The sequence below is a fragment of the Cloeon dipterum genome, chromosome 4 (assembly GCF_949628265.1).
Source record: "Cloeon dipterum chromosome 4, ieCloDipt1.1, whole genome shotgun sequence".
Lineage (NCBI taxonomy): Eukaryota > Metazoa > Arthropoda > Insecta > Ephemeroptera > Baetidae > Cloeon > Cloeon dipterum.
Genome location: NC_088789.1, coordinates 24,346,134 through 24,370,913, shown reverse-complemented (window position 1 = coordinate 24,370,913; position 24,780 = coordinate 24,346,134). Strand labels below are relative to the sequence as shown.

The following is a 24,780-nucleotide window of genomic DNA, read 5'->3' as shown; positions in this document are numbered from 1 at the left end:
TATGTAGCGCTTTTATGATTTTTCGTGCTGACACCAAAAAGAAATAATCGTGTATATAGTGTCAATTTTCTAGACTAGATTATTTGGAGCACCAATTAAACCATTTAAAATTGACAAAAAAATTATAAATCGCGTGTGAAGCCATAGATTAACCTCTCCAAATAAGTACATAAAATATTAGTTTTGATGTATTTATTGGGGTTGCAAAAAAAAATCAGCAATAAGTTTTTTAGCCTTGTTGATTTCAGAAATAGAGAAAAAGTAAATATTGGTGATAATGAACCATTATTAGCCACTACTTGTTTCCAATGAGATATAAACGCAAAAATGTGGCTTACTCATATCACAATTTTCGTTGTTTGAATGTAATTTTCTCTTAACCAGCGAAAGATTCGAATTTTACCGACATAATGACGTCTTTCAATAAATACGATTTTTAAGGAAATTTAATACCGCCGACTTTTAAATCACTCTGAAAAATGAGTCAAATCCAGGTATGTTCCAAATTGTGGTTAAATTTCAATTGACAAAATTCACCAGTGAGACTAATAACGGAATTTTATCTAGAAGCTCTTTTTAGTCGCTGAAAATATATAAAATGTCAAACGTTGCAAAACAAAAACAGACACCATTTAAATTAAAGAAACAAAATTCCGCAAAATACATAAGCAAGGAGGGGAGAGTCCGTTTTTTTTCAAAATGGGAACAAAACAAACTTGAATCTGAGTGTCGACATTATTTAACGAATATGAAAAATTAGTCAAAAAGGTTTTGTTTAGTAAACACACGATGAGTTCAATTTTCAGTTTATTTATTTCACAATCAGAGATGGTAAAATGAAAAATCATTAAATTAGTATTCAATTCTAAAATCATCCTTCAGTTCACTGCAACAGGAAGTTGTACACTTGACAAGAACGAGTAACACAAGTTACAGGCAAAATAAATAATAAAAATGAGCTAACAAGTAATAATACTTTTGCATAATACTCAATTGTTTCGAAAATACCGCTTTTGATGAAAAATCGGACCACATTTGGCACTGTCTGCGTTCAAATAAAATACACTACAGTGATGGCAAAATACAAAGAACATTATTTCACAATTCAACAAATACGGTTTTGTTTATGCGCGCGTGATGCAACTTGTGTAAATAATAAGATAACAGCAAATATATATTATATATATATGCGTTTGTGTGTGTGTGTGTTTGTGTGTGTGTGTTCAATCGGAGAAGTACACATTTTCAAATATCCCACAATCAAAAAATGAGGGGCGCACGTAGCCTTTCCCTATATAAATGCAACAAATAATTTACGAGTGTTTCCCTTGATTATAACGAAGTTGTTTCGCAGCTTCGACCTTTTTAATTTTATATTTTTTCGCTATAGCAAGACATTAAAACACACCGAATTTTATTTCCTTAGTACTTTCATAATCTCACAACAAGCTCTGGAAGGGATCACTGCAGCTAAAACTTCTTTGTCTTCCATTATGTCCTAATGTAATTCAATAATGCATAGTTTGACATAGCATGTATTTTATATTTAATTAGTTATCTCAATAATATTGGTAATAATAATTAATAGTGTGTGTGTGTTGTTTCGTGTGTGTTTGTGTGTGTGTGTGTATGTGTGAATGTAATAATAACCACTGTAATAGCCTTTTTCGATAAATTCTCTTCCGCACGTGCGCTCGTCGTGAAGGTGAAAAGCATTTTTGTGTTTGTTTCTTTTTTTGTGATTTTAGATTTTTCACACTTACAGGTTAATAAGAAAGGTCCACATGCCCACACTTGCAAATTGATCGGCCACGCACCAGGTTTGCACACTCGTTCTCGGCTCAATACATCGAAGAAGAGTTTTTATTACCCATCCGCACTTGTGGTTAGTTAAATGCACATGCATCACACATTGTTCAATTATTTATTTTTATTTATAATTAATGCTTGCGTGAATACGTCATTAGCTAGTGTATAATAATCATTTTCTCCATATTCCACAAGATCTGTGTGTTTAATTAGTGTGTTTCTCAAATACTTCATTTTTTTTCTTTAAATTCATCTAGAACAGCCTTCTCAAGCAATGTGCATACTCAAATTTGTGCTAGTTTTTGTTCTAATGCGCGCGCTTCCGGTGTATTTTTTTTTCATATAATTTGCAAATTTCGTTTATCGCGCGCTTGGAGTGAGTGTGAGTGTGTGTGTGTGTGTGCGAACGAGAAGCCGGTCGCGGGGCCCCTTAGATAAGACCAGGGACCAATGCCAACGACGACGACTGGGCCCTGGCAAAACCTTTGAATCTTGCGGAAACAAGGTTGAAAGGTAGCCAGCCATGAAAGGCGGCCCCGAGAGCGGCTGCCGGGGGTGTTCAAATGATAAGAATTAATAATGAATTTTAAGTACAAAATTTTTGTCGGTGGGTGGCAAAAAGCTGTGAGGAGGATCAACACTGACAATATTAACAACTGCTTTTTGCTCTCTCGCACAAGTGGGAGGGGGTTTGCATCGTCGCTATGTTTTAAATCGGCCTATTATATGCTATTTCTCTTTTTTTTAATTCATATGCGGCTGATGTGGTGTGTACGTGTACGTGTGTGTATTCGAATAAACTATGGTCCACTTGGAGTGGCGCAACAGAAGCACAACCAACAAAATACAACAATTAAGTTAGACTCGTGTATAAAAATTAACATTAAATAATAATGATTCATTAGGGAACCCTGCGTTTGTTCCACGTCAGTTTGTAAATTTTTGCCTTAAAATAAATTTTTCAATTCAGCATCATAAAACTGTGTTAATTTTTATCCAATCATTTTGGAATTTGGCATGCAGACTCTCTTAAACCAGACGAATCAACAGATATTTTTGATATTCTGAGCAGTTAAGACATGTTTTAGCGATCTATAAAATTTTAAAATCATATTAGACGTTCATCAAAATTGTTAGTTTGAGTAAAAATCTCAACAATGTATTTTAGACCGCTAAATTTCAGAATCTGCCAAATTTTTCGAAAAGTTAAGTGGTTTCTCAAGGATTATATCCATTCGGCATGAGCCATGTAACAAATGGACGAATTTTGAGAAAATTGTCGATTCGTCTCATCAAGGGGAATCAGTTATACTATAAACCATCACGACTAGACAACATTATTTGATTTTTAAAATGACTTTTTCCTTTCCAAAAAGAGTCAGTATTGAAACTCTAAAAACGCTATATTGAACATTTTTAAGAAAAAACTACAAGTTGAAGCGGAACATACACAGGGTTCTCCTGTCAGCCGTGCCCGTTGGGGGGCAGGATTTTTTGTATACCTTTCTTTACAAACCAAAGTTCCGTCAACAGCTCGTGTGTGGGTGTAATAAGTACTGTCCGTCACAAACATAACAATTAAAATCGAATGAAACGTTTCATCATCATCATCATCATCTGCCCTACATTCACAACAACTACGTTTTGTTCTCTTGGCTGCTAAATGCGAATTTTAGTATGGTGCTCAGTTTGTGTGATTTTTTCCGCTTACATGTTTTGTGTTTTTGAATAATATCAAATCACGAATAGCTGTGCAGGCACGGCTGTGTGACTGTCGAGGACGGACAGATGGTCTCTTTATTTCTTATCTTTCTTTCTTTCTCGTAATTTTCTTTGTTATCCGCCCTGCTCGGCAGCTTTCTTTGACTAGGAATGAGTGTGATGAGAGTGGCCCAGTGGAACAAGGACGGCAGTTAGACCAACCAACAATTGCCACCAAAGAGCCGTCTGCCGACAGCCACACATCGGTTTTTGACTTTGCTTGCTTGACTGCACTCGTTCAGCTGAACCGACTTTTGGGCGCTCGAACAAGGTAAATACTGCTACGTTTTTCCCCAGCATCCACTGCTGCTGCTTCTTACAACTAATTGTGATGCGTACGCGTAAAATAAATAATTAACAATAATGACAATAAATTAAAAATGCGTGTGTGGCGACAATAATCACGTCAAAGTGATAAAAGAGAATTCTTCAGAGGGCCTCCCTTAGCACCCAATTGATCAGACATCACACATTATTCCTTTTTTTCACCGATTTCTAACAGAGTAAAATATGAATACCAACCGAATGGTTTTTCAACACTTTGTGTGTGTGCGTGTAAACAAATCAAAAAGAGATTCAACGATGTGTGTATAATAATAGTAATATTCCTGCGAGGGCCGTAATTTTCTATCAAAGACTCTCGACTGTTTGCTAACTGAAAACGCGATTCTGAGATTCGTTGTACATCTACAAATCCTGGTCTTGGGAAGTACGAAGCCTCAGCAACTGACGAGAGATAGAGAGAGTAGGAATCTGCGTGTGCACCTCTGAGAGATGGAAAACAAATGCGGCAGCACGAAAAGGTCCGAAAATGTATTTTTTACGCGATGGGAGGAGAAAAGAAGATCAGCAGGATCAGGTGACTGATATTCTCTTGACTAGGCAATTAGTGGTTACTTGTCTGCGTGGTAACGCATAGGATTGAAGTCGGGGTTGACGAAGGAGAAGCCTTTGAATTCGTCCTGGTTGATGGCGCGCACCACGTCCATGTGGATCGGAGTCAACACCGGCTCTTCCTTGGTGAACTCGGAGTCAAAGTTGAGTGCATCTTTCTTGCTCTTCTGCAATTGCAATGCAATTTTAGCATTTTACCAAAATAAAACCGTTCAAATAAAGTGCAATTTCAGAAAGTAAAGAGAATTAAAGAATTGTCGTTGCAATTTTACAAACAAATTAATTACGACTAAAACAAAATTTTACCTAAAAATCAAACAAAATAAAAGGAAAAAATAAAAAGAACGTAGTAGGAACATTTCCCACACAAATTTGAGGGACTGAAACAACTATTTTTGAAGGATCCAATTTAGGAAAAAATTCGAGGTCTCAGCTAGCCGCGCTGCACCGATAATCTGCGCCAGCCACCAGCGGAAAAATGTCCAAAATTAAAAAGTGCACGAGAAAAAATGTCTTCCGGCCCTTCTGGCCGTCAAGATCTATTAAACTTCACGTTATAAATATTTGCAGCCTTAAATCTCGCGGCTGAGACCTCTAGACATGGAATACTTTGAAATTTCGCTCCTTAAAACACCAAACACCACCAAAAATACCAAGTTGAGCAATCAAAGCGAATATTCAACATCTTTCAATGCCTTTTCAAAACAATAAACAGCAAATTTCACACTTACAATCTTAGGCTTGAAGGGAGGCTTGACTTTTCTCGCTTCTAATGCAACCCAATCGATTTCTTTGAAAAACGGATGAATCCTAATTGCTGCTTCTTCGTTTTGAGAGACTACACACCCTAACCGCTTTGCAGGGTTCTTCGTCATAAACTGCAAATCGGGAAGAGACAAAATCAGAGTGAAACTCGATCCCTGCTTTAATTAAACACTCACCCCTTTCAGGATTGACACGGCATCTTTGCTCAGCCACACAGGGTACAAAACGTCATCGTGCAATATCGACTCGAACAAGTCATCTTCATTGTCGGCCTCGAACGGTGGCTGGCCGGCCATCATTTCGTACATCAACACTCCTAACGCCCACCAGTCCACACTAGCACCATAGTCTTGTTCTTGCAAAATCTAAATACGATATTTTCATTAGTTTATTACATTTTACTTTTGTTAGTGTATTTATTTGTTTTTTTAATCAGTTTAAAAATGGTTGCATTTGCATATGACTCGTTTTTTTCACCCTGTGAAAATCTAAAATTTACGGTCGGAGTGGTCAAAAATTCTTTTACTGTGTAATTTTTTTGTGGCATTTTTTTCAACCCCAAGTTTAACAAGTGTAAAGTAAAATTATAGAAAATTTTGTCTTGTTGATAGTTTCTTTACCTCAGGGGCAATGTAGTCTGGAGTGCCGCAGAAGGTCGTCGTGGTGACACCGTTCATGATGCCTTCCTTGCACATTCCAAAATCAGCTAGCTTACAGTGACCGTCACTGTCGAGTAAAATGTTGTCCAGTTTTAAGTCTCTGTACACTACTCCGTGCTTGTGCAAAAACTGCAGCGCCAACGTGACCTCGGCTGCGTAAAACCTGGCTCGAGGCTCGTCGAACTTCCTGGCTCGTTGGATTTGGAACATCAGATCACCGCCGTTCACGTACTCCATCACAAAGAATAACCGGTCCTGCGCACAGCCATTGAGAAATTAACATTTATAACATGGAAGATTAAAATTTAATATAAAAAAGTTGGTTAGAAGTTTTATTCGACAAATAATTCAGAAAATTTGGAATTGGATGATTCAAAAACAAAAGCAAATAATATTGTTAAATACCAAATTATTAAATTTGTAATATCATGATTCAGATTTGTCTGCTGGAAGAAATATATGTCAATTAAATAAAGCCAGGGATACAAAAATGCAGAACCAGAAAAATACCAAAAATTTAAATTCAAAATTAGCAAAACTTTTGATAAAAGAATAACAAACATAAATAAAATATTTGCTTTTATATTTTATTATAATTCTTTAATATTTTTTACTAAAATTTCATGATGTATGCAAGAATTAAATTGAAATTTCCCATTACTTTCCAAGAAGTTAAAATTAGATTATATTAAATGAAGATTATTAAAGAAAAAACAATTTTTCGCTGATTGAAGTGCCTATAATGAGCGTCTAGATGAGTAAAATTACCTAGAATTCAACCTAAATTTGCAATAAATAAATATAAAGAACCTTTTAAACAAGTATTTTCAATTTTTACGAAGACATGCAGGAATTCCTGATAAATGTAAAAAACAGGGCAAATTTTACTTGTCAATAGGTCCTCTTTTGGCGTCTGTGTTACCTTGGTTTGGAAACTGGAGTGGAGGGCGGTGAGGAAAGGATGCTTGGCGGCCAACGACAGAATTCTCTTCTCGGTCATTGTGCAGTCCACGTCGTCGTCCTGAATGATGACGTCCTTTTTCAGCACCTTCACAGCATACACTTCTTCAGTCCCTTTCATCTCCGCCAGCATTACTTTTCCAAAGCTTCCTTTGCCGAGCACTTTGACGAAGTTGAAGTTGTCCAGGCCTAGCTTCTTGTCCTTCCCGGTCCTCTCAGTCTGCACGTCTACATTGGGAAACAGCAAAAAATTAGCTCAAAATTATCAATATTCAAATTTCTCTATAACTTTATTTCCAAAGAAAGAGCAATTATTTATAAAATTCAGAAAAATTTGAATTAAATTAAATTTTCAACTGGTGTTTGGAAAAATTCTGTCAAAATTAATTTCAGAGACTTACAATTGAAAACTTTTCCAGTCGTAATTCATAAATTTCCGACTAGGACTTACCATAGTCAATGTCTGGAACTTCGGCGTCCCCTTTTAAGTTTTCCCTGATCTTCTCCTCCATCACCTTCTGGGCGACTAGTCTCATGTGCACCTCGTCGTCCTGCTGAGAGCCCGTGGCGGACGCTGCTGCTTCCTCTTCGGCAGGCACATTTAGTTGGGATGAATGTCTGTCTGAGATTGGGGCATTCGAAGAACCACTGATTGGCGTCTGCGGAGGGCACTTCTTTTAAATTAGTGGCATTATTAAATCAATTCGAAATAATCCCTACTTTTGTTCTCCTGGGTGTCAATTTGTGAGTAGATATTCCCATGGCGCTGAGAATCTCCGCCATTTGTTTCGTGTCGATGCCGCAGTTGTTGGCTACATTCTTTTGACAGCGTTTATGGACATTCATATTACACACTGTAACAGTGAAAGAGGAATTTTAGTCTTGAACCAGTTAATAATATGACTAGTCCGTGTTACCTTCGCACTGGAGTCCTTGCTTAATAAGGCCATACAAGAGTGAACCGCAGTGATCACAGAATGTAAAGCGCTTATAGTTGTGCACAACAAACCTGTGTGGGACGTTAACGTTAAACCTCTGGGCCTGGCCCTGCAACTGTACGAAAGAACACATCATAATTATCTGATTTCCAGCAGGGTTGCAGATTTGACTGGCCGATTTCTAACGGCAAACGCACAATATATTTTTTCCCAGAATTTTAAATATTTTACATAACCCATTTAGCACACATAATTTTATTACTTAAAAAAGAGGAAGTTTGTATTTTTAAATACTGACGACACAAATTTATTTTCAAGAAGACCGGGAATTTGGTTAAAGTTAAATTTTAGTCATGGAAATCAAAATCAAAGCTTCTTCAAACTGTTAATCAAAAATCATGTGGCTAAAAAAAATTAATAAAAATAAACCAATTTTGAAGACGTGAAATAAATTAAAAACTCAAATTTTAAGACAAAAATATTTGATTCAAGAAAATTTGAAATTTTACAAGCATCAGAAACGCATTTTATGTCCAAAGGAAAGATAAGCGTTAAAAACTGGCTTCACATCCTTTAATGCCCTTAATTTAACATTGAAATGGTTTTTGATGTCTTAGATGTGTGCAAAAATTCTAAATATTAAATGTTTCCAGTATTTTCCAACCTTGGAAAAGTCTGTTTTTATTCATTCCAGCAATTGCTGTAAGAAAAAAATAAAATGAGTCTTTATGTCAACTGTCCGCTTATTTGCTGAAAGTCTTGATATTTTATTAACCATATTAGATATTAAATTTTCAAAAAACATAAAAATAAATCCAGAGTTCTTACATATTATAAATAGATGGCTTTAATTTGAACATCAACACTATTTACTAAAGGGCTAAAAATTTGTGATAAAAAATATGTTTTTGCAAGCTACTCACATTTTCTCTTGGTTCCTCTTGTGCAACATCTTTAAGTCCTGGACATTTTGTAACTACCTGGTCGTGACATCTTTTGTGAACAACACAAGTGCACACTTGACACTGATATCCTTGTTTACCCAAACCCCTGTGAAGCAAAAAACGCGCACGCACGTGATTAAAATTTCCCGTCTGGCACGATTTTAGAGCGTAAATAATATACCAAATAAAGTTTCTGCAGTGCGAACAGAATGTGGGCTGTCTCAAGAAAGTTGCCATGAATTTGTGACCGTTGATTTGATGCACTCTCCTCCTCATTGCACCCCGTCTTCTGTTGAAACCCTGTCTCTCCTTGAACTCCCGTGGCTTCTCCATCGTGTGGTCTGTGTCACAAAACAACGCCGCATTAGTGCATTCGCAACTTTGCGAGGCAAGGCTCATTCGCATAATTCGATTTGTGTAATTATGCTGGCTTCAAGTACAGGATTAGTGATTGGATTAGAGGGAATGCTGATTATTACCTTGCGTTGTCCATTTCAAGTCAACTTTGACGTGAATTTTCCCCTGAGGTTCAAGATCGACCTGAAACACAAAAATTACGATTTTAAAATAGGCTACGCATTTACTGCTGATAACTGGGGGGTTTCTAAACTAATTAGCACGGTAAGTAAATTTGGTAACACCTTAGACCCTATACAGCAATCTACAACTCACTGTACAAACTAAAATATTCGTAATATTTGCTTTCATATTGCCGCTATGCACACAATGAAAATTTCCACCTCCTAATAAACTTGAAAAATTGCTTGGAAGTTGATAGGTTTTTATCGTAACTTGCAAAGTAAAATTTAATAAAAATTAACTTTCAGATTTTTAAAGGTAAATCCCCAATTATTGCTGTTGTTGAATTTATTGTCTTGGGCTCAATCTGAAAACAATCTCCTCGTCTACAATTTTCTGCCCGTATTTTCCTCAAGGTTAAAGGTAAAATATCAGATAATAGAAAAAAAATCTGTGTGTATAAAATAATTAAAAAAAAAAAAAACAGCGTAACTTAGTATTTTAAACGATCGACTGTTATATCTGTGCGAATTTTGATTAAGACACCAATTGAGCTCAAAATTAACTTTTAAAATAGCCTAAAACCATTTAAAAACGTGTTCGTACCTCAAAAATGCGTAAAATGGTCAACAAAGTCGGTGCAGTTCAGAAAAAAAATTAAAAGCGCAATTTGTAATGTTAACAGTGCGAAAATTGGGCTTCAAAAACCATATTTCATTCCTCTTTGATCTCTGAAAGCTGAGTCCTATTATTTTTCCCCTTATTTCAAGGAAAAATTCATAGCACGCTTAAAATACAATTTCAGACCAAAAATTATTGAAATATTGACATAAAAATCTATAAATCAGACCTTATCATCAAAGCGTTTTTTGAACGCTGAAGCCATTTAAAAATATTGGAAACCCTTAAAAATTAAATTTAACCAGAAGGAAAACTGTCGCTGAAACCTGCCTAAAAATTTCACATTTTTTCCTTGAAAAAAGTGTAAAATTCCGAACTCTATATTATGTTTTTGGGAGCGCAGTATTTTTTATTCATAATTTGGTACAACTAATATTTCGAGTTTCCTGTTGTTAACATTTTTCTCATAGCAGACTTTTTGGGGTTAAGTAGCTGCACTAAAAATGGAACGTAAACAGAAGGCGTGGAAAGTGGCGCAGATGCACAGCAGCGGCACCGGTCCTACCGCAACTCGAATCAGATTTTAGTTGAGCGCGGTGCCGATGGAAATCGTGTGTTCATATCATCCCTTAAAGAATGTTTACGGCGATGGCTGAAATTTGGGATTTTAGGCCACGAGCCGGACAGGGCGGCAAAGGAAAAGCGGGCGAGCGGCGCGGCCTCCGCCAGACATAACATCATCACAAGAAATAAGGTGGAGAGGGGGAGGGAGAATGACTTGTTCTCTGTTCACATGCTACAGGGGGCAGTCAAAGGGGTTGGCGCTGCTGTTCTCGAGCTGCACTGATCGATTGTACCGGCGGCGGCAGCGGCAGCGGCAGCGGCGGCTGGAGGTGGTCGTGTGGAGGCTGCCTGCCTGCATCGCCACTCGCGCGCCCGCTCGCTCACCTCGCACACGCCGCGCTAATGCATCTTTCTCGCGGCCCCTCGAAGTCCGCGATTGCTTCCGAATTTGGGGATGCATTCAAGGCTGTTATTTGCCATATTTTCTCTTTGCACGACCGAGTTGGGATAGCTAAAAGTCTCTCACTGGAATTTTAAAGGAGCCAAATAATTCTTGCCCATGCTCTTCCGGGAAAGATTAAACTGAATCAATTAATTTTTTATTTTTATGTACTGCAGTGTGATACCAACTTTATTCCAGCAACTGGTAATTTTTAAATTTGTTATTTAAAAAAGTATGCCTTTAAAAGTGAGACGAATTATGAATTTTTCTCTATGCCCTATTTATTTTTAAAATACACGCTATACTTGCTTCATGTGCTGTAAATTTGTCTTGTTTACAAAAAAAAAATGTGCAAGAAAAGGCGTTGAGTAAAATTTATTTCGAAAAGTGTAAGCGTATTGTGGTTAATTTCGTTTTATTTTGGAATGGTTAAGTCTGTGGAAAAAATTTAAATATCAAGTTTATTGCACGACAAATATTTTCATGGTAATTTTGGCCCTGAACAAACGCACCAAAATGGTTCAACTGAATCCTATGATAGAGCCTGTATTAGCACCAATTTATAAATATTTTACTAACATCTATTGTAGATTGTAGATTCAAAAGTACTCAAAATAAAAAATTGAACAAAAAGGCGACAAAAAATGGCCGTGTTTTTTTTTTGTGAAGTCGAGAGAATAATTAGAAGAAACATTTTTTTGTTATTTGTTGTTCATTACAAAAATTTCTAAAAACCGGGAAAGGCCTCTCTTAGTTACTCGTCAAGCCGACACGAAAAATTGTGGGCTGATGCAATTTCCTTTCCAAATTTCATCCTAAGGCTAAAAATTTCATCTTTGAAAAAATGACCACAAATCATGATCAAAAATCTTTTTATTTTACTATTTATTATTTTTTTTAATTTAATATCAATCGCTGTGAAGCTGCAGTCTATTAATAAATTAATAAATTATTTATTAAAACCACAAAATAAAAAGAGCTTCTAAATATTAAGCGTCTTTTAGTAAACATTTGTGGCTACAAATAATTAAAACGAAACAACGCGGGGCGTATCGGGTACCGCGTGCAGGAAGCACTCCTCTATCAAGGAAACTGCGGTCTTTCCGCGATAGTAAAACTAAACCAAACTGCTTAAATACTTCTCTGTTTCTTTTTCCGTTTTTCTAAACAGCATCGCCAGTGTAAAAATTGTAAAAAATGTTTCTCAACAGGCACCATCTATAGAATTTTTCGTGGTTATGCAGCCGGTTTGATGCACACGCTTAACAGGTTGCATAAACTACAAATCAATCGATTTAAGGCAATGCGATCATCGTCTTATTTTTTCAGTCCATGTGTAAGAACGATTTTATAAATTTGTTATTTAAATTTTTATTTTTTACAGTTCAAAATGCCTTTTAATTTGCAAGGTTAATTCTCAATTCTAATCCTATATTTTAAAATAATTTCTATCTGGATTGATACAGAGAAACAAATAAAAATTATTTGCATCGTTTAGGAAGCAAAAGTGGAAGCTTTAGTTGAATGTTTTAGCAAATAGACCCAATTATTTCAAAGTGCAACAATTAAATCACTGTCTAATCTTTCGAAAATTTAAATATCTCTTCCAACTTTTTATCGCTTTGTAATTTACTCTCAAGGAAATCTATCCAACGTCATAAGACAGAAAGGGGCTTAATTAAATACAATATCACGTTGGGAGACACTGCTCTACATTTGAAAAGCTCATGAACATTTCAGCCAATCAATTTTCTTGCGCTCTTATGATCAACTTTGGCTTAAACTCTATGCTAAATATTTTTTTAGAAATGGTGACTAGGTTTTTTTAAAAAAGGATTTCAAATAGGGTGACAATTCACGCAATTTCAAAATCTAAATAAGATCAACGGTTGTGGAGTGTGGGAGTTAAATAAATTTGAAACGGGAAAATATAAACTAACGCTTGATTATGTAAACGAAACCACAGCTGAAATAAAAAAAATCGTCCCCACATGAGATTTTTTACACGAGCATCCGTGACGAAAAAGCCGAGCTTAATATCGCATTTCCGCGGCACTGGCTCGGTCGCAGAGGAGAGAAAAAGCCAGCTGATGCGAATGCAAGTGAACTGGCTCGGCAGGTTTTGTTGCAAGAATAAAACAGGCGCGTAGCTGTGGCGCACATAAGCCAAGCACAGCACTTGTTTGACGTCAATGGAAGAAAAGTGAGTGTCAGTGCGGTGCTCCTCATTGCTGCCGCCGCCACCGCCGCTCCTGCTGCTGCTGCTGCTGCTGGATGCGCCCCTTTCGACGCACGGCTATTAGCATGTTCGCCAGTGACAATTTTTAATCGCAAACACGCGCGCGCGGGCCGACCAGCCGCCCCGAATAAAATATGCCCAGACACGCAATCCCAAATTGTTTCCAAAGCAGTAGCAACAAGTAGTGTGCTTTCATGCCCATTACCTGCTCTCCGTTCGCTATTTTTAGAATATATTCTCAAATAGGCTCTATTTTGGGCGAGTTCAAGGAAATTGAAAGCACGTACTATCTCAAAAGGGTAAATTTACATTCAACCCAGAACTTAAGAAAAATAGGCAAAAATTGAAGTAAATAATTTTTGAAAAATAAATACGTGGAAATTCTGGACCATGAAATAATACAAACAGTTATTTATTATCATTCTTCAATACTGTTTTGACCTTGAAATTAAAATTAAAAAAAAAATTCTTCTCCCCAGAGAGCATTTTTTTGCAATTTTTAAAGTGGAATGATACTGGGCAACAATTGAAAATTATTTGAATTGTTGGATGCCATTAAAAATTTGTTCAACAATTTGCAATAGTAAAAAAGGACCTTCCAACACTAAAAATTCAAATTTTGCCAATTTTCTCAAAAAATTACCGTGCTTGAACATATTTTCTTGGCATATTCCGATTCCTCTCGTCGAGATCTGTTTGACGGTGTATGCCACTTATTGGAGAAACTCTAGGTTTTGAAATTAAATCGGATTTCAAGAAAGGAGACAGCCATATTACCATTTGAAAAGCACGGTAACTTTCCAGCCAATTTTCTCAAAAAATTACAGTGCTTCTTAGGTCAATTTAGGCTTTAACTGAATCCTAAGGGACGAGTTTATGCATTGGCAACAAGCATTTTCCAGGCTTTTGCAGTATCATTCCTCTTTATTGAAAATTACTAGAATTTTTGACTACATACAATAGTTGATTAAATTGTTAGCTTGAACAATTAGTTCCAGAATGCGCAATAATCGAAAGAGGACCTTGCTACACTTAAAATTCCATTTTTGCCAATTTCTCCAAAATTTACACCCCTTAGATCACATTTTAGTGACAGATTTCGATTCAACGGTGTATGCCACTTGTCTTTGGAAATCTCTTCGTTGTGAAACTAAATAAGATTTCATATAGGGGGACAATCCTCGGCATTTGAAAATCACGCAAACTTTGCAGCAATAAAATATAGCTCCAAAGAGGTCAAGGATTAGTTTTTACATTGGCTATAAGATTTTTTTCGGTATCAACCCTCTTTAAGGTTTTGATTTCAGATCGAATAAAATATCGATGAAGTAAAAAAAAATCAGCCGCCTCTATCAAACAATTACTGCGGCCACTCGAAGCCAAATCAAACAAAACCGTGCCAAGGACCGGGTTGTAGACGAGAAGCGCAGAATATGATATTGTAATGAAATTTATCATGTGGAACATCTCAAGAGGTGCTCTGCAAGCACGAATGAAAAGCTCGTTCGGCTTGGGAGCGGAAAATGCAACCTGCACAACTTGTAGCCGCCGCCTTCTCAATCGGTAGCCTGCTTCGGATTTAAAATTTAGCGTGAGGAGTTGGATTTTTCTAGTGATTGTGATGGCATTCAATGTTTTTTTAAAAAATATTCATTATGATAGATGCTTATAAGTTATGATTTCATTTTGTTGAGATAGTTATCAAACTTTGGTCTCAATTGAACAGAAGATGGCATTTTTTGTGATTTTGAAGTGTAAAAAATACTTGTAGAAAATCTTATTTATCAAACAAAACCGATAAATGCTTCCTTTTGTAAAATTTTCCATTAGGTGAAAAATTATTCAAAAACCTTCTTTATTTTCGCCTAATCACTTCAGAAGGACGTCAACATAATTATCTGCGAATGGTAAAAAGGATTGAAGATATGGCTAACCGTTTTGTACAAAATTCTCGTTAGAAATTAAATTAATAATAATAATAATAAATCAAGTGTAGACTTTAATTGATTAATAGGTTTAATTTTACGGCTCTTCTCAAGTGAAACCAGTCGTTAAGTATTTTTAATTGTTAATCTTAGTAATGAGAGTTGTTCTTGATAAAAATAAACTTAAATCTTGGATTATATTAAGTTTTTTGGATCTTTGAAACCGTAAAAAAATTACAAATGCTAGTTTAAAATGAAAAAATTAATATAGAATCTGTCCCAACTATTATTTTTAGTATATTTTTCTATTAAATTGTAACCCAATAAATGTCTAGCATCGCTGCAAATTATAAAAATAGGAGTTTTGAACATTTTCCTGTCAAAATTTCCTGCGAGATCTGATCAATCCGTGTTACTATTGCTTTGACGGATATTTTATCCAGCGAAACGCGACTGCAGCCCCGAACGAGGACCGAAAACAAGCTGGCGTTTTTTGAAGGGGATGCGCATCGGGGGTGGGCAGGCAAGCCGTCGGTGGTGGCGGCGGCAGCGGATCTGCGAAGCCTCCCACGGGCCGAAATGGGCCGGGCCGAGGCGGCGTGTGCTGCAGTCGCTACTATATACGTCGACCTCGACCTCGTTCTCCATCACTGCTGGCGTAAACGCCAACAGTCGCCCTCGGAAGCTGGCGCGCGCTGGACGGCCCGACCGTCCCGTCCGACGACGCCCCCCTCCCCCCATCGGACGCGGATATATGCACGTGGCACGCGGCAATCGATTTATTGCAAGGCGCGCACGCATTTTTGTTTTTGTAAATATTGGTTGTCCAGTGCAGTCGCGGCAAAAATGGCACATACACACACTGCACCAACCCTTTATCTCCTCGCCCGCTTAGTTAGTTACAAGAATGGTAGACTAGACTAGACAATCGACTTGGATCCTAGTTACTTTGCTTTTGTTTTCAAATGGCGAGTAACTAGGATCCAAATCCATTGTCATATCTCTTCCATCCTTAGTTAGTTAGGCAGAGAGCGGGCTGCAGGGCTGCAAGGAGGGAGGGGGAGGGCGAGAGAGGAAGTGACTTTAGCGCCAGCAGTGTGCGCGAGCTGCAGCCGTGCTCCAGCATTTTCGCTTTGTTTACATCCGTCTGATGGAGACGACACTTAAAACAGTAGCTATCACTTTCCTGGACAAACTTTGCCGCTTGCTCAATGCAATTTTGCATTTTATTGAATTTATTATCTGCGTGCTTCGAACTCCATGCGCTCCAGTTTCTTATTCTTATTTGACAAAAGAAGTGAGTGGACGATTCCATTTCAAGAAGGCAATTACAGATACTTTTTAATTATATTCGACAATTAAATGTATTATTTGATGGAAAAAATGGTTGCTGCAAAATTACGAAATAGGACAGTGAGCGGAATATCAGTATTGGAAGTTACGAGTGAATTTTGAACAGAAATTATATCGCACGTTCTGGTAATGCAGACTTTACAGTCAGCTGTTTCGGCCACGCAAGCCTTGGCTTCAAAACAAAATTCACAGAATTAGCTGCAGAGATAATTCTGAATCAACACTCATTGGAAACGTTTGAACTGCACTCATTTCTGAGCTGCTACGTAATAAGAAACGAGTGACGAAATCTTGTCAATTCCGCCACTTGCCTTCACAGCAACTGGCATCAAATCTAAAAGAATTTCCAAGAATTTTCTTTGAAGGAGAGCTAAAATCTACCCAGTTAAAATGATTTTTCGGTTAATATTTTCCATCACAAGAAATTCAAATTCAGGAAATTTCATGAAAACTAAGAACCCTGCATGAATGGAACTGAGAGTGGACAACTCTGGGTGAAATTTATAAAGATTTTTTTTTTTTAATTTAATAGTCTCTTTTTCTAATCTATCAAAAACAGAGCACTAATGAATTAGACATAAATTAGAGCATAATTATTAACAAAATATCATAATTATTGAAGATTTTCAAGAAAACTGCCACCAAAAATTTCTTAGGCGGTTGTTGAAAATCGTGGTTATTTTCTAATTGAAATAAATCTTTAAAGTTATTGGATAGATTTCAACGAGAAGAATTGAAATCGGCTATGAAAAGGCGGTCAAACGCTTACAAATACTCGCGAACACTCTCAAAATCAGAATTGGAAAAAACGAAAATTAGAAGTGGAGTGAGTGCATTTTTTCCTTCTCGCCTCCCTCTAATTTTTGTCAATTTCTTATCTCGAATTGTAAAGAGATATTTGATTATAAATTTTAAATTTTAATTAATTGATTTTTCGTTAGACTTCTTCTTGAGCTGAAGGCGACTCCGGGTTAACTATATTGTTTAATTTGTGAAGTAATTCAATTGAATTTTTATTACTAAAACATCATTACAAAGAAATGTGCAGAGATTGCAAAAAAATACTGTATTGCAATGAAAACAATTAATTAAATTAAACATCCTTTTTGGATTGTATTTGATCACAATTTGTTTAATTTACCACTGAATATATTTTGGATTTGGGAAAATTTGAATTTAACATTGAATGGAATTTTCCTTGATGCCGTTTGACCTCATTAAAAAATAATCTGATTTATTGAATGTAAACGGATACATTATGAAAGCGCAAAGCATTTCTAAGACAAACCTGAAGCAATTTCTTTTGAAACTAAAAAAATGGTAGCATTTACGATGAGAGGACACCAAAATCCAGAGTTCATCAAAGTAGTCCCGTGGGAAAAAAACTTAGTGAAAAGCCGCATTGTGAATAGCGGTGCATACATACTGAAGCGCAGCTGCACAAATACCAAGAAGCTTTTTTAGGCAAGTGTAAATAGAGATAAAAAAATCTAGAAGACTACGGAGTCGACTGTTTCCTGCATATTTTTTTTTTAAATTCAAATCCCCCCAATATTATTCTGAGAGGTGACTTCATTTAGGTCAATTAAATTTAACATTGCCATGATAAGTCTAAAACTGTTAGTAAATATGTTTGAGCATTTTAATCTAAAAAAAATTAACGTGTGTTCTTATGTGAATGGTACAAAACGGGAATAATTACCGCGGAGTCAGCTATTTCCAGCATTTATTTCCAAAATTCAAACCCCCCGAAATCATTCAGCGCGGTGACCTTTGCTAGGGGTGAAAGGTCAAGGACAAGCAGTGTGCGCGAGAGAGAGAGAGATAGAGATAGAGAGACGGGACTGGCGTTTGATGGATAGCGGGCTGGGGGCGCCTGCATCAGGAGGGGCAGGTGGTGCACCTGGTAGCCTCTCGTCGTCTCCGAGCGGGCGGGTTGGCGGGAGGGCGGGCGGGCGGGCTCCTATTTGCGTGGCAGCCACTTGACCACGCCGCCCGCGTACACACGCACAGACAGACGCACACACATACACACGCGGGGGGCGGGAAGGCCGGCGTATCGAGGACACTCGGGCTGACAGCAGCCCCGAGAAGCCGACGACACGACGACGAAAGCTCGCTCGCTCGCTCGCTCGAGGCTGCTGTCACAAAAGAGAGGCAGGCCCCTTCATCACGCCGCAGTCGTTACTCGCGGCCGCCCCCACTTTGGCCCACGATGCCCCGCATAATTAGGCCGGCCGACAAACTTGTAAAAGTTCACTCGCTCTGCTCCGCTCTGCCCTGCGTTCGTTCGTTCGTTCGTTCGTTCGCCGCGCACCACCGTGAAAACGAGCTCGCTCAAATGATCCACTTCTCGCGCGCTCATAGACGCGCTGCCTGCTTGTTGCGGCATGAGAACGCGCGCCTACTTTGCCCAAATTTCGCTCGGCACCGTTGTCAGGGTCCGAAACCAAAGGCAGATTGATTTTGAATCTGTGGCACGCTGCATGTTTTCAATACAAATATCTCGCGCAGTATATAAATTTACCTTTTGTTTGGAAGCAGTCAATAATTTCGAACAGAAAGTGATTTTAATATTAATTTGGAGTGCTTTGTTTATATTTAAAGTCTAAAATTACGTTGAAAAGACAGCGATATTTTTTATGAGAAATATTGTTGCAATTGAATAAAAATAGTAGTAAAATACACACCGAAAATGCAACCTTGCGAGCTTATTGCTGGCAAATTTTCAGAGAACAGCTAGGCTCATTTAAATCCAGGGTTTCCCATTTTATGTGCTTAAACTAGGTGAATTATTACAATTATTGTAAGTAGGATTGCAACATTTAATAATTTCAAATTTGGCGAATTTTATTCAGTTCACAAATTGAGACGAAAATTCTGATAAAGCTTGAAATAATTGTTCAGACATAAGCTTGTAATCAGGAAGGCATTAAAGTATATATTTTAATTTTTAAAGGCGTCTAATTATAAAATGCTTACGAATTTGTTAAAATACAAGGGACTTATTTTCGAGGGCTTATCGATTGTTGTTCTCCCAAATGAGTTTTTAAACTTAATTTTTATTTTATGTACTGATTATACTTCCATGTAAAACTTTATGTTTGTTGCATATTTTTTAAGATCAATTCTTATTTGATTTTTTAAAGGATCTTTTGATAGGATAACTAAGAAAATCGCACGTTTATCTTTCAATCAATATTTAAAACGGTCTAAGAATGAGGCATTGAAGGTGTTATTTTAATTCAATTTAATAAGAAGTAAAACCTTAAAAATGGAATGACTGAACAATTTACGAATGTCTGGGTTATAAATTAAAAGTGCAATTTAAATATAAATCACTTCGTTGAAAAATCAAGAAGTTGCAATTTTGATGCAAAATATTCAGTTTAAATTTAAATACATTAAATTATTATAATCTAGAAATTTGAGCCAATATAATAATAATTTCCCCTTAGATATTGCATGTAAATAACGGTAGGGTAAAAATATCAAGTTCCTCTTGTTTTAACATGACCAAATACTTGTTAGATAGGGCAAATCTTGTTCACGGTTTGAGCTCTACAAATAAATCACCCTCTTATCTGATGTGTTTAGATAATAGTCTCAATAACCCAATGTCAATATACAGACGCTATCAAGAAGAATGCTAGAATTTTATCAAATTGATATAATTGCAGGAATCAGACCGACCTGATGTGTCGCCAAAAACATAGCCAGTGTGATTAATAAAAATATCCTGATGATATTGTTTCTTTTTGCGGCAAGGAAGAGGAAAATAAAATATAAGAAATCTGATTACCATACACGATTAAAATAATTGCTTTGACAGCTGATATTTCAATTTCCCCAGTTTCCTTACTTAAATAAATTTCCAACAATTTCGTTCTATTATGAGAGACTGGCTAAACGCTTGGGTCATGTGAGTCAACAGGACAATCTGCAGCTTCTGCGTGCAAACTATGAATCATTCCATCTTTGCTGCACAAGTAATAAGCAGACGAGTGCTAAAAATAGGCGACAACAAGGAAAACGACGTGTCCGAAACAAATAGATCATGCCAGCTCGTCACAGTCAGATCGTAAGACGGCAGCGCGAAGAGGAATTCGGGTTACCAGTTAAAAGAGAAGAGCCACAAGACACTCTCAAGTGAATAATCGCAGATGGAACGAAAACTTAAAATGCCTCAAAATTCCAAGACTAGTGATTTTTTGCAATTTCTTTTTGTGAAATTTTGTTGCAAACCTTTTTTGAACTTGGAAAACTGGTTTTCTAACTAAATGATGGTCTTAGACCTTAGATCTCTTGAAATGTCGTCATGTTGCCAATATAATTATTTTCATGTAAATTTGGTCTGAATTAAAAGAAGATCAATTAATACACGCCGGCTCTGTTCGCCTACGGAAACTCTGGTTGATTAGTTGTCGTTTACGGCTGATAAGAATTGTGGGGGCGGCATTTCTCAGCGTGGAAACAGTTAAAGAATGATAACGGTGCTGCATGCTCGCTAATTGCCGCGATTTAGCTTTCACCTTACCATTAATTATCGCGGCTTGTGCCTGACCGAGAGCTGCAGTGCAGAAAGGAATGAATGCGATTTGGCCCGTTCGTCGGTCGGTTGGAGAGAATGGAATGGAATGGTGGAGAACTCCGAAAAAAATATCAGTCATCTGTGTGTTGAGCACGGCGAGCGGTGTTATTATTGTCTTTGAACGCGCGCGCGGCATGTTTTTAATTTGGCCGGCTATTTTCAGTGCCGCTCAACTGATCAAACATTTGATTTCTTTTTACACACAAAAGGCGGCTCTGTGCGTTGAAGAATGGCGGCAACGCGCCGGATGAAAGCAACTTGGCAATCGTTTGGTTTGCGCTAAATTTTAAGAGCGACAGGCCAGGAAGTTAATTAGTTATTTCATTGGTACTAGTCCAATGAAGCAGAAGGTGCCGCACGGTTGAAAATAGCAACGCAGGGTTGCGGACGAACATCACAAAAATTGGGCTGCACAGGCGAAAAATTTCTCAGTCCGTTTTAGCACCGAGAAAAATGGGGTCAGCCGACACTTTCCGCCAAACAAAATTATTATATATATAAGTTTTTTTTAGATTTTTAGAACGTATATTTATTTTATTTAAAACATTCCAAGAGGAGAGATAGAGAAAACAAATGTAAATTTAAGTTACATATTTTTTACTTCGGACACCCGAACAAACGCAATATCATTTAAAATTTATTTTAAACGCTTGAGATAACAAAAACAGCTGTTCAACAAAGTAATGCATGTCTATCTTAATCGGTTTTTGTTTTCAAACATTTGGAGCGTCAAATTTGACAGGAGTATTACTTAAAAGATAATTTGAACACTCTCGCCCTAAATTATTTTAAAATCATATTGGACATAGATCTAATTTTTTTCAAAAACCTCCAAAATAAATCCCTGTTACTAAGGCATAAACTTACAATCGAGAACTGAAATAAGCCAAAACCTAAGTAGCACTGTATATGTTTTAACTGATGGCATGCTACTCAAATGGCGTGCATTATTTTCCTACTTTTTTTTATTTTTGCAAAGAATCCCAAAGAGTTGAATACGCCGATTATTGATACATCTCAAACAGGTTAAACGAAAAAATATCAAAACAGTCAAGCACTGTAATTTGGAGGAAAACGGATTTTTTTAATTTTTATTGTTGCACATTCAAGAGTTCAATTGTTTGACTGCCTCGTTTACTGAAGCCAAAATGTTCCATTGTTGTTCAATTCACATTAAAAATGTAGAGTACGTAGAGCACTTTTTTACAACTGATATTAGAAAAAATACTTTCATTTGATTATTCTGTGAATCGATAGAAATTTAGTATGAAACCTCTTCATCTCCGTGGTGAAGGAGTAATAAACAACATTAAAATTGACGCCAATTTCCAAAATTTTGGATAAAAAATTATTGCTGGACAAATTTTAGATGAGATTTAAAAAAATCCATACATAACTTGAGCCAAATAAATCCTCCGTATCCTCTGTCCATTGCATTTTCTCTTATTTTCAAAATCTAGCCGATCAATATTTCACTCAGCATAGACAGATTCCAGATATTTATTATTGGCATTTATTAAGGCCACTCTATCAAAATAATATTAATTATTGTAGTAATTTAAAAGGTTCTTTCTTCCTAACAGTGAGAAATTTTAGTGTTCGTGATTGGTTAATTAATTTACAACGATTTCAACGAGAGTATTGCGAAGACTTTGGTGTGATTTATGGCAAATCCGCTGGCTTTCTGAATATTTTTTACGATAGTACACAAATATGAACTGCTATAACTTTTACAAGAATAAACAATAAAACAAATTAATATCTACGTTTAAAGAGTGTTTGGCAATTCTTTTGCCGGGTCAAAATTTACAAAATGAATCAATTTCTACCAAAAATAATGCTGATTCATCACAATACTTTTTTCTGTACCACTTTATTTACTGTGAGACACCATATCTGCACGAATTATGCAATTTTAAGACTTTTATGATACATGAAACCGTCTAAATTGACCATGAACCCTTTCAAAATCTTAAATTTACTTAAAATCATGCACTTTCCTAGTGCGGTAGTTTTTTCTTGCAAAAGTCATATTTTCAAACTACTTTTGATATTTTTTTTGTTTTGAATGATTTGTAAATAATTATATGAAATTTTTCCTGTTGGAATATTCGATTTAATATTGATTCTAAATCATTAAGCCGCTGTTAACATTCATTTTGGAAACAAAAATGATATTTACCTAATTTTGTCACAAAATTGAATGAAACAATTTGTTTCAATGAAACGTTAATTTAAAGCGACAATTTTAATGGTCACGTTGAGCTACATAGGCATTTTTAGGGATGTACTGAGTTGGAGGAAAAGAGTTTATGGACTGTAAGATTCCCTGAATAGTTTAAATTTTATTCACGACAGTCGAAATCCACCTAAATTTGACATGTAAAAAAACCCATTTCCAAGACAGAAAATGTAATTAATAGTAAACCACTTAAAACGGTCAATTATCGACCTGTTTAGAAGGGAAAGAAGCCAGTACTGACTAGAATACCGTCTGAACAGTTTCTAAGACCGTCTAAAAATCACAACATTAGGGATTTAAGCCAAAATAATACAGAAATATTATAAAAGATTTTGACCTATGTAGCTGATCATCATTCTAGAAAAAAATTAAGCGTTAAGGGCACAGACCGATGAGGCCCCGTCTTGGTTAACCCCGAAAATGTGTATTTATTTTGTCGAGATCTTTATCGATTTTTCAAACAGCTTACTAGAGGTGCCCTGAACCTGATTGTGAGGGGAGAAAAATTGCAGAAAGTGAGTGTGTCGATTGCTAGCAAAACAAAGAGAGCACCATGTGATTTTGACATTAAATTTGCCAGTTTGACAGTTAGTTGTTGCGAAGGGGGCGCGGACGGACAGCGTGTGATTTTGTCCGGAGGGCGGCGGTTGAGAAAGAGAGAGAGATCGAGAGGACTCACCCAAATGTCGTTGTGGTCTCGGTGGGCGAGCTCCTCGAAAGGTATGGTGCAGTTGGCTACGAAGTCGTCCGGGGGGATGGCCGCGTCGTGGAAGACGGTGAGCCCCAGGTTGACGGCGTTGGTCACCTCGGTGGTGAAGTTCTCGTTCCACACGGGGTCGAAGGTCTTGGGCTTGGTGGTGGACCTGTCCAGGTGGTTCTCGTCGACGTCCACCATGACGTACGGATCGATCGGCTGGTCCTCGGGCTTGCCGAAGGCCATGTTGGCCCGGTGCCGCTTCTGGAAGTCGGTGGGCCGCAGGCCGCTGGCCTCGCAGATCTTCAGTTTGACGATTCCGGAGAACATGGTGTCCCGCGGAGAGAGTGTCCGGCGGCGGCGTCGCGTCGGTCGGTCGGTCGGTTGTCAGATCGCAGCGGCGGCGGGCATCTAGTCAGCGGCACCGCTAATTGCCCGACCCGAGGCCCACAATACTGCTGCCGCTGCCTCTGCTGCCTGCCATTGCGTCACGAACATGGCAGCGCACACCGCGCGCCACAGACACCAGCACACAACCCCCGCGCTCGGCGGGCCGACCGGGGGCGGCACACACGTCTCGGGGGGCACTCGGCCCTCGCGACTGCTCCCCTCGGCTGCGCTCACCTAGGCCCGAAGCGGCTCAGAAGACGGCCCCGATGCCCAAGCCCATGGCGCCTACGACGTCTCCTCCCAAGTTCGATTGCACTGCTGCTGCTGCTCCGCTCCGCTCGCTGCCGAGGGTGGGGGCGGGGCGGGTGTGCTCCGCTCTCGCTCGCTCGCTCGTTCTGCGCCTGCTGCCTGCTGCTGGAGGATCGGGATCTTTTTTCGGAGCAGGTGCGGCGAATGGCCTCCAGCCCGCG

The 24,780-nt window shown here is 37.7% G+C and overlaps 1 protein-coding gene across 3 annotated transcripts; it reads right to left on the bottom strand.

Moving 5' to 3' along the window:
* Positions 1-794: 794 nt before the first annotated feature.
* Pkc98E (Protein kinase C) lies at positions 795-24,629 on the bottom strand. 3 transcript variants are annotated; one of them, XM_065491212.1, is made up of 12 exons: positions 23,906-24,629; positions 9,210-9,270; positions 8,912-9,071; positions 8,710-8,836; positions 7,766-7,901; positions 7,569-7,702; positions 7,300-7,522; positions 6,811-7,076; positions 5,850-6,143; positions 5,406-5,594; positions 5,196-5,342; positions 795-4,631 (listed from the first exon to the last, which is right to left on the bottom strand). In XM_065491212.1, exons 1-12 carry the CDS (start codon positions 24,248-24,250, stop codon positions 4,464-4,466), a joined length of 2,250 nt encoding a protein of 749 aa, XP_065347284.1. In that variant the 5' UTR covers positions 24,251-24,629; the 3' UTR covers positions 795-4,463. The 3 variants fall into 3 exon arrangements, with proteins under 3 accessions (XP_065347284.1, XP_065347285.1, XP_065347286.1); XM_065491213.1 differs by having other exon boundaries at positions 7,300-7,519; XM_065491214.1 differs by having other exon boundaries at positions 7,300-7,507; positions 23,906-24,627.
* Between the last annotated feature and the right edge of the window lie 151 nt (positions 24,630-24,780).